This window comes from Aegilops tauschii, chromosome 1 (assembly GCF_002575655.3).
Source record: "Aegilops tauschii subsp. strangulata cultivar AL8/78 chromosome 1, Aet v6.0, whole genome shotgun sequence".
Classification (NCBI taxonomy): Eukaryota; Viridiplantae; Streptophyta; class Magnoliopsida; order Poales; family Poaceae; genus Aegilops; species Aegilops tauschii.
In genome coordinates, this window is record NC_053035.3 from 167742204 (window position 1) to 167758639 (window position 16436).

Consider the following 16436-nt stretch of genomic DNA (forward strand, 5'->3'; position numbering starts at 1 on the left):
ATGCTGCCTTCCGTGCCGCGCACACATGGGGGGTTTCCGCTGTAGAGTGTTGCAACACGTTCATGATTCGCTTATAATGGGCCGCGATAGTGATAGAAGCTTAAATCCGAGTAAGGGGGTTGTTGCCCAGGGGAGTAAAGGGGTCTTGTTACTTAATGCTATGGTTGGGTTTACCTTGATAATTTCTAGTAGTTGCGAATGCTTGCTAGAGGTCCAATCATAAGTTCATATGTTTCAAGTACGGAAAGTATGTTAGCTCATGCCTCTCCCTCGTATTAAATTGCAATAGTGATTTACCGATTTTGTTATCAATTGCCTAGGACAATCTCGCAAATCCTACCACCACTTTTTCACACTCGCTATACTAACTAAATTGTTTTTTTATTAAAACAATACCCAACTTTTTATTTTCACGTTCTTTATTATCTTACAAACTTATTCCACTACACCTACAAAGTACTTCTAATTTTACTACTTGTTTCTATGTAAAGCAAACGCTGGTGTGCATAGAGTTGTATCGGTGGTCGATACACTTGAAGAGAATATAAATTTTACCTTTAACTCCTCGTTAGGGTTCGACACTCTTACTTATCGAAAAAGTCTATAAAATGATCCCCTATCAACGGCTCGGAATGACCCCGAGAGGATCGTGCGGCAAGCCACCCGACAACGGACGTCCAGGAGGCTCTCGTCTCTGGTTAGGAGTCTAGAGTGGCGGATACTTCATCAATTTTTATAGGAGTAATTATTTCAATATCGATGTATCTTGCCATTTTTTTGCAATCCCTTCTTAACTTTCAGATTCAAGGTAATTCATGTTGTACATTGTTATGAGGTGATAATGAAAAAGTGGCACGGGATGGCGCCTTCCTTGTGTTTACAAAGAAAATAAAATCCACAGGTTCGATTTCTGAAAACAAATTAAAGCACACAAGGAAAAAGAGCGGAGGGGCACCTCGACGAAAGGCCAAAAAGGAAAATAAAAGCAATGTAAACAACCCAAGCAAAGTGGGGATCTCCCGAACTTCCCATTTCAGGGGTCTCTGCCTCCGCCTCCGCGTGCGCCGTCGGCTTCGCCTTTCTAGGTTTCCGCCGCCGGTTATGGAGACACCGGCGGGAGGTTCCGCCGATCGCCGGGTAACCGGGTCTGGCGCCTCCGCCGGTGCTGCGGCTTCTGGCCTCAGCCGCTACGGTCTCAATTTCTCCGCCTCCAGCCTTCTCCAGGCTCCGCTCGCCGCGCTCCTCGAGTACTCAGGCGTTGTCCCCTCCGGGCCCGTCCCGCAGACGGTGCAGCAGGCGGTACCCTCCTCCTCATCGTCGTCTGAGGCTGACGGGCTACTTTCTGCCCCCGCTGCTGGGGATGGAGAGGTCTCGATTCGGATCCAGGGTGGCCCCGGCGACCCTGACACGGCGAGCGCGACGGCTGCAGGGGCCTCGCCGCAGGACTCAATTGAGGTGGCCGCCTCCTCCAACTTTGACCAGGCCTCCGTGGCGGGAAGGGGAGGCGGTGCTGATGCGGAGGCAAGCCGCGGTGGCAGTGGCGGTGCTACGGGGAATGGGGCTGGGGACCGCCCATATCAGCGTTACGACGTGCACCACGTTGCTCGGTGGATCGAGCAGATACTACCATTCTCGCTGCTGTTGCTCGTCGTCTTCATTCGGCAGCATCTCCAAGGTTTGATACTCATTTCCCTCCCGGTTTAAAAGATGTTCTCTCTGCGGAAATGGCATGCTCTCTGTCTTAATGTGGTTGCGATCATGAGCTGTGTAACCTCCCAAGAATATGTTGTCAAACAAAATGGATGCCTTTTTAGGGCACAAGTCCACAAGAACATATTTGGGCTGTATTAATGGTTGCGATAGCTTTGGTACATTCTAATGTGGATGCTACACAAAATACAACGTGTTTTAGGTGTACAAGTACTTATTTCTCATGATTAATGCTTGATTTAAGTTGTGATATGTTGTGTTCTGTTTTGTCATAGCGTCCATTTGACCTTTTGTTGTTATGGGGGATCATTTAGTTACTTTTTTGTTAGAAGTACAAGATCTTAGTTCTGATCTTAGTATGATGTAACATGTTAAAGTTTGATTTTTCATAGCAGCTATTCAACTTTCTAATGTTGCGGGGTATTATTTTGGTTAATTTTAGGTCATCATCGTAAGAGAGATATTATGGTTTTTATTTACCGTTTAGTGACGTAGATGCAATGCTGAATATAGTCATAGCCTTGGGAGTTAGCTTTCATTACTTAACATAACTATAGCTATTTCCCATGCGTTGCAACATGGGCATAAATATTCTAGTGGTTCAACATCAATCATGTCAGACGTATACCTTACACTCACCGTATTATAGATTTTGATAAGATTCAATTTGATTTGAGTAAGGGTAGGGGAAGGCAAGGAAAGTTTTGGTTAGTTGAGGTTTTGGTAAGCTTTGATTTGATTTGGGTATTGGTAGGGGAAGGCAAAGAAAGTTTTGATTGAGTTGAGATTTGGTAAGAATTGATTTTATTTGATTTGATTGAGTTAATGCATGACGTGGTTTTGGAAAGTACCGATTTTATTTTGATTATTTCAAGTTACCATATTTATGTTGGTTTTTTATTTTGTGCGGCATTTGTTGAGATTAACAAAACCCAAAAGGAAACCAAAGTGGAGGGGGAGGCGTGGGAGAAAAAAAACCGGGGGAGGAGGTGGAGGTGACGCTACCGATTCCCCTTTAATAGTAAAGATTGTTCTGGCATTTATGGTGTGTTTATGTTTTCATGGTTTTGTAGTTATACTTAAGATCGGTATATTTAGCATAGTCTCTTAGCATTTAATTTGTCTGGCAGGGGAGCCGGCCAACCTTCTTTTTTCCATACAATAAGAGATCTGCATCTGGAGGCCTACAGCTAGCATTTTATTTACGCCAATATGTTAAAATTAAGGTCTTCCAAAATAGTCTGCCTTTATGCATTACTTCAATTAGATACAAATGTAACAAAGCTATTTGTGTATCATTAATAGTGGTGTAGCTATCATTTTCCTATATAAAGTTCATTTGTTGGTCCTTTTCATTTCTATCTTATCCATTCATATTAATCCTTGTAAGGACAACAAATCTATTTTTTCTACTAGGAAAGTTGTAAGAATCATACTGAGTTGGATGTAGATTTCCTGCTTCAGTTGTATATTCCTGTTGCCTTTTTGGCAATGGTGCAATTTGCATCCACAATAATGGAAGGATTGATCTGCAGGTTTCTTTGTCACAATTTGGATTGCCGCTGTAATGTTCAAGTCAAATGATATATTGAAGAAGCAAACAGCACTGAAGGTATGATATTATATATACCAAATTTAGCATATCATAAGAAACTCAGTTCTAGTATGAAATATGTGGAAGTCTACTAAGACAGCCCTTCCTTTCTATCATCCTCATGAATTTGAACGGACCATGATGACTGTCTGAAATAAAGCGAGGTTCCACTGATGGTCTGTATTACTAGCTTCATGAACATAAAAGCATTTTCAAATAATGAATTTCCTGAGGCCATCATTCATAAACTCTTGTAGTTAAAAAAAGTCTAGGCTTAATTGTGCGTCTTGTAATTGCTTTGCGCTTTTCTGATCAAAGCACATACTTACACACGCAGATTAAGCGCTAGGTGTTTTGCTATTGCCTAGAGCCTTAGGTGCACTTAAACCCCACCTAGGCGTGCCTTCTTTTTTAAATATGTAGACTCGAGAGCTTTTAGTCATAATGGCCTCCCTTTTATCCTCTGTTTAGTGTGGAATTTTTTATAAGAAATGAAGATTTCAATGCATTTGATGTTGATTTATATTTTGGCCATTACATTAGGTCATCAAATAGCATGTGGCTCGGATTGTGCTATACCTTTTGTGGTCAAACATGTTGGAAACCCATTAGCTAGATCATGAAAACATTTGCCAGTGTCAGCATCTTGATATACCTAACTCTTATTTTAACTCTTTTACAGGGTGAGAGAAAAATTGCTATGCTTGTTGGAATCACCATAATCTTCATGGTCCATGTGTTTGGCGTCTATTGGTGGTACAGGAACGACTATCTTCTTAGACCTCTGTTCATGGTTCCTCCAAAAGATATACCACCATTCTGGCATGCAATTTTTATCATCATGGTTAACGGTATTGCTACTGCCTGAAACACTTGTAAAATTTGTTCTCACACATTCACAATGCTATCTAGTGTACAATAGCTGAATCTTGTCCAAGCTGCATAGAATTGTCTTCCTTTGAGTCGTTGGCTCTTCTGTCCTATTTGAACCATTTCTATATTTCTTATTTAATCTAGGTAATTTCATTTTGGAACTGCCAATTGACTTATTCAGCTTGTTACTTCGACTGGCTAGACTGACGAACAGGAACAATAGCATTTTGAGGGGATGACTCCGCTCCGCTCTCCTTCCCTCCCCCGCTCCTAGCCTAGCCCGTCCACCAGCCTCGCCGCCGTCGAGCCCTCGCCGGTAGCCCTCCTCTCCTGCAGTCGTCCTCCCCACCCGTGCCCGCCCCTGTAGCCATGCCTTCCGCCGGCACCTACTTCGGGGACTCCAGCCCCGATGGACAATCTCCAGCCCCGACGGCCGCATCCGCTGGCGCGGTTATGCGGGTGAGTCCTCCGGCTCGCGCTCCTTCCGCGACGTCGTGAGGACCCCGTCGATCCCGCGTAGCCCCACGACGGCCGCGCCAAGCCCCGCCCCCGCACCCGCGGCCCTGGTGCGACACCGCTCGACCGCGCCGGCCGCTTGCGTTCCCTCCCTGCTCGCCTGGGCCCTCGCTCGGAGGTCCACCACGTCAATGGAGGACCTGTGCTGGACGCCGAAGGCTTTTAGCAGCCACGACGCGGGAACCGCCGCCAGCACGAGCGGCGCCCGGCCGCCCCAACCCCCCCAACCCCCCCACGCCGCCGTCACAGTCCCTCCCCCAAAGAAGTCGCTGGCCTCTGTTTTCGATGTCTCGATATGCGGCATCGGGTGCGGGACTGCACCAACCCCGTGCGCCGCCGCCGCTGCCTCATCTCCGGCCACGAGTCCAGCGGCTGCGAAACGCTGCTGCCCGGTCAGGATGGGAACGGGCCGACCCGGCCCTGGCCTTGGGCCTGGCCCTCATGGTCTCAAGGCCAATTTGTGAGGCCACGGGTCGACCTATTTTTAAAATGCCAGTGGCCTTGCTGGCCCGGCGGGTATCTCGGGTCGGCCCAAATTTTAGTTGTTATCTAGTATCGCAGGTAATCAGATATGTTGATTCAAAAAAAAAGAAGATAATCAGATACGGGGTATGTTGCAGCTACGGGTGCATGCATACGCAAGGCCGTGGCTATGTCCATGCGCACGCCTGCCAGCAGATCCTACATGCGTGCACGTTACAGGTTCAAAGGAATTAGCTAGCTACGCCCGCGGGCACTAACGAACTAACGACTCAACAAAACACATGCATGCCTGAGTAACTAGCTTCCAATTCACGCCTCGGAGGTGGGTCGACCCTGCTGACCCATTGGGTCAGTTGGTGCCGGCTCCACTGACCCAACTATGGTTCGAGGTCGATCCACACGGCCCATTGGCCTCGATTTTTTGGGCCGGGTCAGCGACCCGGCGGGCCGACCCGGCCCATTCCCATTCTGACTGCCCGGCGACCGCCGCGCGCTGCCTCTGGCAACCTAGGCCTTCGACCCTGCCGCCGCCCTTCAGTGCCCGCGCGTGACTCCGCCGCGCAACACCCCGCCTCCGCCCCCACCGCGCCAGCGCGGGTCACCACCTACATGCCTCGGAAGATTTCCTCATCTTCTCGTCACGACAGATTATGGACAGTATGGCCAGCGACCATCTCATCAATGCCGACAACTTCACCCTGCTCCATCTCCTGGTGCAAGCTCGCCCACGCCACCGCCGAAAGCTTCGCGTATTCTGTGCAGCTCGAGCTTCGCGGCATCCCAGCGCAGACATGGCATCTGTCCATCGCCGAGCACATTCTGGGGGCTGGCTGCTGGATTGAGCGGCTGCATCCGGATAAGCGCTGACCTCGCCATGTTCCGGCTCGCTGGGCGCGTGCGAGACTTGGCCACCATTCGCCAGGCGGCCATCCTGGAGATTGTGGAGCAAGTCCCCGTTGCCCGCCCTGGTCTGCCCCCTGTCGTCCGCACCCTCGATTACCCCATCTCCGTCCGGCTCACTAGGTCTGAACCCCTCCCCCGCACGGCTGATGGAGCTGCCAACAGCGGCGGCAACACTAACGGCAACGACAATGACGCCGCGGGCCATGGCCCCTGGCGCGGTCATCAGCGATGGCGTGGTCGGAAGCGCCGCCACACGGCCACCGCACCCGACGGACGCGCGGACGGCATGGCGGTCGATTCGGCCGACTGGACGCGCTCCAACGCTTGCCAGCGCACCGACGGTGTGGCGCCAGACCGCGGCTGGCTTGCATCCCGCGCCGCCACGATTGTGCTTGCGCCACCGCCCGTATAGGGGTCTGCGAGATGCATGGATGCATGGCCCACTCAGGAGGGGGCTCGCCTCCCTCGTCGCAGAGCCAAAAGAGGAAAGCGAGGGGGAAGAAAAAGCGTGCATGGACTTAGGCCGCGCTCGCAGAAGCTGCAACCGCGGTGGATCCGAGGCCGACCGAGACGCCCACTCAAGCGCTGGTGCCTGCCAACTCGCCAGCTGGCCCTAGCCCATTGGTGCCAAACCGCAACTCTCCTGCTGCCGGGCCCGCTCAGAGCCAGTCTCGCGTGTCGCCGTGGGCGTAGGGGGGTAACCCAACCGGGGTAGGGCCACCAACGACTAGTCCACGCGCTTGGGGATCAGGATGACCTGTCGTCCACCAATGAGGTCCTAGATTCGCTTCCAGAGGAGCGCCCAACCGCCCCAGATGCTGATCCGCTGTCGGGACAAAGCAGTGCTTTGCCCTCGTCAGCCCCTGCTGCTGTTGCGGACCCGGCTGACCTGCGATCCAGCCCCACTTGTGCGCCATGGGAAAATGTGCTGGAAATTCAAAATGCCGCGCACTCGACCCCTGCGGCCGCCAACGATGCCCTGAAACGGGCCGTGTTTCCCCCTCGGCCCAGGAACCTAGGCGCCTTCTGCTGAGCACAAGCTGCCACGTTGACGGGCCCGCCTCCGCAGGCCCATCGTCGCCTGCTCCAACCCCAGCATTCCACGCACCGCAGCTGGGCAACGCTGCACGTTTCGCCTTGCCGCCAGTCACCTTGTGTCGATCTCGCCAGCGCGTCAACCCCGTCAGCACCTGGACCTTGGGAGACTTCCTCGCCGCCGCCACAAAGCAAACTTGCTCTGCCCTCCCCAATCCAGGACGCAAACATCGCTGGCAGCACCTGAACTTCTCGCCGCGACGTGGACGCTCCGCCACCATCGCAAAAGCAAAGACTAGTGCCCCACCTACTGCTGGGCGCCGCGCACAAGTCTAGCTTCTGCGCCTTGGGCATCATCGGCATCGACCAGGTGATCCCCGCCTAAGCCATGATGGGGTTTTAGCCACGCCCCTCCGCATGCCGTCTTGGTGGTCATCGCCATGCTCATTGGCCGCGAGCTACCATCTGATCCATCCATGGCGCCGATCACCACGGTGATCACTGGCAGCCCGACCGCGACATAGCCGCTTTGCTGCGTGCCCAACCGTTGACCTTTGTCCAATGGATCACGGCCTTCGAATCATTAACTGGAACGTCCGCGGCCTAAAGGCCCGCGCCAGGCGTACTGCCATCCGCTCACTTGTTGTAACCTCCAGCGCTACGATCGCTTGCTTCCAGGAAACAAAGATGGAGTTTATCTACTCGTCAACGGTCCTCGAGACGTTGGGGTCAGAGTTTGACGACTACGTCTACCTCCCTGCGAGCGGCACCCGTGGCGGGATCTTGTTGGCTTGGAAGAGTCGGACGTGTCGATCATGGACCCGATGTTCACCACCAACACTCTCTCCGTCCGGGTGGCGACTCCCGATGGCTCCAGCGTGCCCTGGTGGCTCACCATTTTCTACGGGCCCCAAGATGACCATGGCAAGACCGCGTTCCTTCAGGAAATCCGTGACGCGCGTGTCGCCTGCACCGGACCATGGCTCGTCTGCGGCGACTTCAACCTAATCTACCGTGATGAGGATAAGAACAACGACAACCTCAACAGACGCATGACGGGGATTTCAGCGTGTGCTCAACGACCTCGCGCTCAATGAGGTCTACCTAACGGCCGGCACTATACTTGGTTGAACGAGTAGAACCTGCCTACCTTGGTCCATCTCGATCGGGTGATGTGCTCCGCATACTGGGAGGAGCTACACGGTGAATGCCACCTACGCTGTTTGGCCACGGTCGTCTCGGACCACTCACCCTTCATGCTTGACTGCTTGCCAATGCCTTCGGTGCATCGCCGGTTCCACTTCGAGGAGTATTGGACGCGTCTCGCCGGTTTCCAAGAGGTTGTGGCAAGCGCATGGAACTCGGTGGAGGATGCTGACCCTTTTCGGTGCTTCATGCAGGCCACTGCGCGCAAGCTCACTAGCTGGAACGCGCTCTCGGTGGGCAACGTGCGCGACCAACTCGCGATCTCCCGTGAGCTGCTCCTCCGCTTCGACGCCGCGGAGGAGCATAGGACGCTATCGTCACATGAAGACTGGTTACGTCGCTAGATAAAGCTCTCCTACTTGGGCCTTGCCTCCCTTGAGCGTACGATTGCCCGTCAGCGCGCGCGCATCGCGTCTCTTAAAGACGACGATGCAAACACGTCATTCTACCATCGTCAGTGTACCTACCGCAAGCAGAAGAACTGGATCCATTCCCTCACGGTTGATGGCGCCGTGCTCACCGACCCTTGCGACATGGCAGCGGCGACCTTTGAGCACTTGACACCTTGATTGGGACTGACGTGCCCCGGGACTACACCATCGACTTGTCACAACTCATCCCTCATGCCTGGATGACCTAGACGTGCCCTTCAGCGAGGATGAGATCTGGCAAGCTATCAAGCGCTTGCCGTCGCGCAAGGCACCCGGCCTCGACTGATTCACCGCAGAATTCCTCCGTTCCAGCTGGCATCATCAAGCAGGACCTCCTGAACGTCTTTGAGCAAGTATACGCCCTCCGCGGGCGAGGCTTCAGCTGCCTTAACCAGGCGCTAATCACGCTTCTCCCTAAGCGCGTTGATGCTAGCAGCCTTGGCGACTACAGGGCCACAAGTCTCATCCATCTTGTCGCCAAGATCCTCGCCAAACTGCTGTCACTCCACCTTGCGCCCAAGCTCAATAGCCTCGTTAGCAACGTCCAGAATGCCTTTATTCCCGGACGAAGCCTTCATGACAATTTCATCTTGGCGCGTCAGTCCACTCGACTCCTACACCAACTTGGTGCCCCACGCGTGCTACTCAAGCTCTACTTGGCGCGCGCCTTCGACTCCGTCTCGTGGTCGTTCCTGTTCGACGTACTGCGGTGCTACGGCTTCGGCAACCACTTCCTCGACTGGATCGCCCTTCTGTTGTCGCCGACCAGCACCAAGATTCTCCTAAACGGCGCCCTAGGACCTGTGATCTGGCACAAATGTGGGCTGTGTCAAGGCGACCCCGTGTCCCCACAACTCTTCGTCTTGGCTGTCGACACATTGGGCAGGCTCTTCCACCGCACCATCGAGCTTCGCGTCATGCAACAGCTCCACCCTCGCCGCGCCATACCAGCCATCTCCTATACGCAGATGATGTAATCCTCCTCTGCCACCCCTCGCCTGGCGACATCACAGCGGTGAAGGAAATCCTGCACCTTTTTGGGCGCGCATCTGGACTCCAAGTGAACTTCCAGAAAGAGTGCCGTGGCTCTGATCCAATGCGACATCGAAGATGCTGCCCATGTTGTCGAGCACCTGGGGTGCCCCATCGTTGATTTCCCTATCACCTATTTGGGCATCCCACTCACGCTGCGTTGCCCTACCACCGCCCAGCTCCAGCCCGTCGTCGACAAAGTGGCCGAGAAGCTGCCTCCTGGAAGGCTTGGCTCATGAACAAGGCTGGCCGCCTGGCCTTCGTCAAAGCTGTCCTGAGCGTGATCCCCATCCACCAGTTCCTTGTGCTCGCTGCCAAAATAGACCCTCAAACTACTAGAAAAAATCAAGAGAATTCCTCTGGGCAGGCCGCACTGAGGCCAATGGCGGCAACTGCCATGTTAACTGGCGGCGCGTCTGTTGGCCAATCCCGCTTGGCGGCCTTGGCGTGCACGACCTCGAGTACACTGGACTCGCCCTGCGCATGCGCTGGCTATGGCTCAGCCACGCCGGCGACGGGAGGGCCTGGAACGGCCTTGACCTGCAGTTCTCCCGCGAGGAACGCGCGTTCTTCTTCGCGTCCACAACAACGACGTTCGGGAATGGCCTGCGCGCCCTCTTTTGGGAAGACCGATGGATTAACGGCCGCGCCGCCAGTGAGGTCGCGGCTCTCCTCTACGCTTGCATCCCCAAACGACGCCGCAAGTCTAGAACAGTCGCCGACGGCCTACATGAAAACCAATGGGCTACCGACATCCATGGCACGATTGGCATCCCGGAGATCGTCGAATACCTCTGCCTTTGGCACCTTGATCAGCCTATGCTGGAAGTGGACTGCGAATGGAATGTACTCTGCCAAGTCCGCATACCTCTCCACCTTCCACGACTCCATCCATTGCCAGGCTTGGAGGCTAGCTTGGAAGTGTTGGGCGTCGCCACGGGTGCGTTTCTTCCACTAGCTTGCAAACCTTGACAGCTGTTGGACTGTTGACCGCCTTGCGCGCCGCAACCTGCCACACCCACCATGTTGTCCGCTTTGTGAGCAGGCCCCGGAGACACTACATCACCTTCTCCTGGGATGCCCCTTCACTAGACAGGTGTGGCACGCGATCCTCTCATGGCTGCGCCTCCCTTGTCCGCCGCCCGACAACGACGCCACACTCCACGATTGTCGTGGCAATCGGAAAGACAGAACACGCCCAAGCCTATGCACAAGGGTCTTGCTTCCACTGCCCTGCTCGTGCCATGGCTGATTTGTAAGCATCGCAATGGCTGCGTCTTCGAGGGGGCTCGCCCTCCGGTTACCTCACTGATCGCTTCGATCAAGGCCAGAGCCGGGGCCCTAGGCCTCCGCGTCATCCTACCACGAACCTGGGATGTTCACTAATGTTCATGTACTTGCCTTGTGACTGGCATCCTAGGAGGATTGTACCAAACTCCCTCTTTTGAATACAATGAAATGCAAAGCTTTTGCGTTTTTTCGAAAAAAAACTTTGACTGGCTACTATATAGTATAAACTAGATGATGCCCCACGCGTTGCTGCGGGAACCTTGCTAAAAGGTAAATAAATAATTGCTACGGAAACATCTAAAACTAATGGAAAGCAAATGTAAGCTTAAAGACAATTAAAAATACAAACGTATAAAAAGAAGAAAAAATGAATTGGAGTTAAAAGAATGCCATGTCCAGCAAACTGTGAAAGGTGGGTGAACTCTAATGCAACAAAATAACTTACGACTAACATGAACAAATTGATGATATGGCATCATTGCATACATAGAGTAATGCAAAAAAAAGAAGTAATTATGGCTTGCATGATTAGTTGTTTATGTGGCATGGTTACATAGCTAGGAAAAATAGGTAGTGGGTTGCAGCTATTTAAAAATAGAAGATTAATTATGATGTGAGGCAAATGATTTGGCAGCCATGCATAATTGGTTGATGTGAAAGGCTTACATGCATGGAAAAATATAGTTAGTGGGACAGTAGATTAATGACATGGCGAACATGTGTGGTTCGTTGATTTGGAAGCCTGGCATGCTTAGCAAAACTAGTCAGTGGGTTGCAACTATTAAGAATAGGAGATGTATAATTGGAGTTAGCATTGTTGTTTTGTCCCGTTAGCTTGTTAGAACTTTATGTGGTGCAACAGAAATAATGCTCTTGTTGTGCTTTCATTCCTTTGAGTTTGTCAACTTCTCTCGATTGATATTCAGCTTCAGAGCAATTGTAAAAAGTTTCAGTAAAATACACAAAAGAAAAATAAGTATGCTGGAAAACTTATTTCTGTATTTATCTGCACCAGAAATCTGGGAATGCTAGAAATACGGCATTAACTTGATTGTGTCCAGCAATTTCAGTGTGGAGTTTGAGACGACTACACTTATTGGCAACTCATATTTTTTCTTCAGCCAAAAGGAACTCTTCATAGCTATTAGCATAGTTGGTTCTGCCGCATCCACATTCATAAACAAGAATTACATGCAGATACAATGGTCCGCCAGGCAGCGATGACCGTCAAGTGCATGCTACTTATGTACTACAAGAACAGCAGAGGCCGTAACTACCGTAGGCAGGTGATAAATCTCTTGTGTGTCTGTTCTTAAACTTCTTATTTAGTGATGCTCTTTTAGTCATCATATTTATAACATCCTGTGTGTAGTTTTCTGCAAAAGAATAAAAATAAAAAATCCTGTGTGTAGTGTTGCACCCCATGGAGCGTGAAGCTATACCGTTGGCATGAAATTCCCTTCTGTCCCCAAACTGCACAATCTTTGTTGTAAGAGAAATTTTGTCCATGTCCATAATAGTACTGGTCTTCCCTCAGATACTACCCTCTGTACTGGTACTTTAGTCGTTTGGTCATCCCAGATATTCCTGCAGTGCAAGTCGGGCAAGAGTTGCGAGTCGACGAGTCGAGCCGAGGTTGAGACTCATAGACTAATCATGACTAGTCTAGACTACTGCTGGACTAGTCGACATGGTACTGCAGTACTCAACTTACAGTACTCAACTAATACCTATGTACTCCCTCTGTAAACATATATAAGACGTTTTAGATCACTATTTTAGTGATCTAAAACGTCTTACATTTATTTACAGAGGAAGTATTATATACTAGTATATATTACAGTACAATATGCAATAAAATTTGAGTTGATTTAGAGGAGGATCACATCAGCATAGGAGAACAGCCAGGGGAGGAGCACAACAGCAGAGGGGTGGATCCAGGGGAGGAGCAGAACCAGCGGAGGGAGAGCGTCGTAATGCTCCTGGCCACTGCTGGTGGTGGTGGTGGGTGGCAGCGGTGGCGGCGGCCTAGTCCCAGGTGCGGTGGCTCGTTGTGGAGCGAGCCTGGAAAGCTAGGGCTACAATTTTTTCCCACCCGTGGGCTAAGCTCTCACTTATCCCTCCCAAATTGAGTCGATTGACTCAAACACCCAGATTAGTCTGGACTAGTCGATGACTAGTTGCTCCACTGTTCGACTCAACAGACTAGTCTATACGAAGAAGCTAGTCGACAATCAGATTGAGACTACTAGACTAGTCTAAATAGTCGTTATACTCGTAATCATTGAAGTCGGGTGCCTAATTAACTGTAAGGGCCAAAACTGCATGCCCTCATTTCTAGCCTGTATGCCCTCCTTTCCAGCCCTTGTAGAACGTCTAGCCAATGCATGCTTCGGTTTCTACTCGATGATAGCGCTGCATGGGAAGGCCAACAAGCGTGCAATAATGATGGCAATTAACCGCTAAATTCTGATTCAGTTAGGGAGGATATTTAATACGCATCTTGATCGTGGAGCCATGGTCCTGCCGACTTACAATCCCCCCGGAGGGAGTACCAAAAATCTCTACTGAATTAGTGTGCGCAGCTGCTGAATGCTTCATGTGTTCTCACAATATGAAAATTTTAGTACCAGATAGTTTTTAACATTCTCACACCTAGGAATAATTGCAAGCATCTCTCACAAGTTTCTAACGGTATGCCGCTTACTGAATAATGTTGAAAATTCATCATTTGTTATTCTGCTGTTGGCTTCATCCGCTATTTGTTCTGGAGTAAGAGTAACATGGACCGAACTGTCATGTTTAGAACAACTGGTTATGGGGGCTTCATTCACGAATAAATGGGATAATGCTTCCAAATGTTGGATTTTCAATCATTGTGATTTTGGTGCTATGGAACTTCCTTTGATCCTTTGTTTAAGTACTGATGGGCTTTTACCTGGTTCTGAGGATTTTCCTATTCTTATTTTAGGGACAAATGCTAACACTTGTGGAGTACCTTCTGCTTCTATATCGTGCTTTATTGCCGACTCCTGTTTGGTACCGTTTCTTTCTGAACAAGGAATATGGGAGTCTGTTCTCATCTTTAACTACTGGGCTATACCTGACTTTCAAGTTGACTTCAGTAGTTGAGAAGGTACTTTTGCTTCTTGCTTATTGCATTTTGCATGCTGATGCAGTTGGTCAAAACCGTAAAAACTTGTCTTGTGCATGTGACATTTTTACCATCTCTCATTTTTGGCCATGTGTCCTCCAGGTTCAATCATTCTTATCTGCAGTGAAAGCATTGTCACGTAAAGATGTGCACTATGGGTCTTATGCGACAGCAGAACAGGTGAAAAGATCATTTGTTCTCAAGTGCCTGAACTAAAAATGCAGTATGCTGTGAATACTCATTACATTGAGGATACTATCGTTCCGAGAATAATGTTGATAACTCCCTGTGTTCAACTGTGTAATGATGTTCCCTAATGTTGGCGCGCTTCTTACAAGTCGTCTTTTGCAATGGCGTTTTTCGAATATGCGAAGTTGGCAGTGTCATATATCGAATTAACCCAACTCTTGCTTGTTGTGATTAGTTTTTTTTTCTGTCTCCTTTGTGGAGTTAAAAAGACTGCTAACAGGAGTTTCATTGTCACTTAACTCTGGTTTTTTTTAATTGCATACTAACACCTGAGGAAGTTTCTAATTCTGTGTTGCTCTTCTTATATTATTTAAAGATGACTACATCACATTATTATTTTGTTATTTACCTTCTACTCCAGTATATAAGTTCTCAGTTGTCCACAATCTAGTGAATATGGATAAGATTAGTTCTCTCTGTTTTGCCATTTCAGTTAGGAGCTAAGAATTTAAAGACCACTAATGTATATGTGTGTTGGTGGAACTCACTGCAGGCAGTCGCTGCCGGTGATATGTGTGCCATCTGCCAGGAAAAGATGCACGTTCCTGTTCTCCTTCGCTGTAAACATATTTTCTGCGAGGACTGTGTCTCTGAATGGTAACTTTCTCCTCTTATATGTTCTTTTATTGTGCTTTATTTTGTTGGTTGAATGCGTAATGCATCTAGTTTGTTGTACAATTGATTCTTGCATCTTGTTTACATTTGGCAATGTGTTCTTGCATATTCGTTGCGCTTGAATGAACTTGCAAGGGGTATGGTTTACAGGATAATGAACCACTTTGTAACTCTTAGTACGACCAGGGGTTCTAGAGCTCATATGAGCAAGACCTTTTCATGGCAGTGCAGATGTTCTATTGATTTTGTATAATTAGGAGTGCAATGGGATTTTCTTTTCTTTCTTTTCAGTACCGTGTTTCAATGTATAGGTTTATGCCTTAATTTACCTTTATCCACATCTGGAAATTTCAACTAATGATAGTTTTTATCTGTTTATGTTCTAGGTTTGAGCGAGAACGAACTTGCCCTTTGTGTAGAGCATTGGTAAAGCCTGCTGACATTCGGTCATTTGGTGATGGTTCTACAAGTCTCTTCTTCCAGTTGTTTTAGAGCCCAAATGGCAAACCCTAACACATAACAATCGATCACAAGCAATTGGCTATAAGAAAAGTCCAGGTGGAAGTCCTTTGTTCTTTATGATGTGGCACCATCTTCCCTGTGTGGAATGAGGATACTGAGAATGTTTGTGAAAATTATCTCATTGCAACCGTCCCATTCATGCATATGTTCAAGCAATGGTTCGGGTCAGTTGCAGCATCTGCATAAAGTTTGCAATAGAAGGAAATATAGCTGGAGGAATCTGCTCCTGCGAATCCTGAAGTGCCGGACCACATCTTGCTATTGACTTGCGTAATGTAAATTTGGTAACATTTTTTTACAAAATTGAATGCGTTTTGGTTTAATTCGAGCTTGCAAGTTTTGCATGCTAGCAGAATTCTGTTTGAGAAAGGGGTAGAAATGTAACCTGTAAAGCTGTGATATATGAAATGTTGAGAGCCTATACATTGTACTATTTACAAACAGTAAATATTACGAGGACCACAATGTTAACACATGTCTTGTTCTGATAATCAGATATGTTTCCGGTATTGCGTGTAATCCTGAAGCGTTGGTACTCCCTTCATTTTTATATACAAGGTCACAAACTCAAATTACAAGTATCAAAATAAAATTTAATACATGTTTTGTAAGCCAGCTTTTCTTTTCGTTTACTGGGATCATCAATACACCACGTGCATGCAATAAAACTGAGTGGAGAAAGTAGCTGCATGCAAGTATTAAAGAAGTTGCTAGTATGAGAAAATTTGCCTTGATACCTTGTATAGATGTAAAATATATATTTCATAGTGGCCTTGTATAAGTAAATGGAGGAAATACGTCCTCTAGTACTGAACAACTGATT

The 16436-nt window shown here is 49.1% G+C and overlaps 1 protein-coding gene and 1 long non-coding RNA gene across 5 annotated transcripts; one reads left to right on the top strand and one right to left on the bottom strand.

Annotated features, from left to right (window-relative positions):
* Positions 1–954: 954 nt before the first annotated feature.
* LOC109785554 (uncharacterized) lies at positions 955–16122 on the top strand. 4 transcript variants are annotated; one of them, XM_040400944.3, is made up of 9 exons: positions 997–2755; positions 2841–2936; positions 3246–3322; positions 3987–4155; positions 12271–12359; positions 14045–14209; positions 14330–14407; positions 14970–15073; positions 15478–16122. In XM_040400944.3, exons 3-9 carry the CDS (start codon positions 3278–3280, stop codon positions 15581–15583), a joined length of 756 nt encoding a protein of 251 aa, XP_040256878.1. In that variant the 5' UTR covers positions 997–2755; positions 2841–2936; positions 3246–3277; the 3' UTR covers positions 15584–16122. The 4 variants fall into 4 exon arrangements, with proteins under 4 accessions (XP_020199731.1, XP_040256878.1, XP_040256874.1 ...); XM_020344142.4 differs by lacking the exon at positions 2841–2936 and having other exon boundaries at positions 955–1675; XM_040400940.3 differs by lacking the exon at positions 2841–2936 and having other exon boundaries at positions 1002–2755.
* LOC141042330 (uncharacterized) lies at positions 7640–11441 on the bottom strand. Its single transcript, XR_012204636.1, has 2 exons — positions 8265–11441; positions 7640–8218 (listed from the first exon to the last, which is right to left on the bottom strand). It is a non-coding gene; the product is annotated as an uncharacterized lncRNA (long non-coding RNA).
* Positions 16123–16436: the final 314 nt, after the last annotated feature.

Bases quoted from the DNA above. Each gene is read 5' to 3' on its own strand.
- LOC109785554 (XM_020344142.4), top strand. From the start codon at position 1,102: ATGGAGACACCGGCGGGAGGTTCCGCCGATCGCCGGGTAACCGGGTCT. The intron at 3,323-3,986 runs GTATGATATTAT...ACTCTTTTACAG, and splicing joins AGAAGCAAACAGCACTGAAG to GGTGAGAGAAAAATTGCTAT. The intron at 14,210-14,329 runs GTACTTTTGCTT...TGTGTCCTCCAG, and splicing joins TGACTTCAGTAGTTGAGAAG to GTTCAATCATTCTTATCTGC.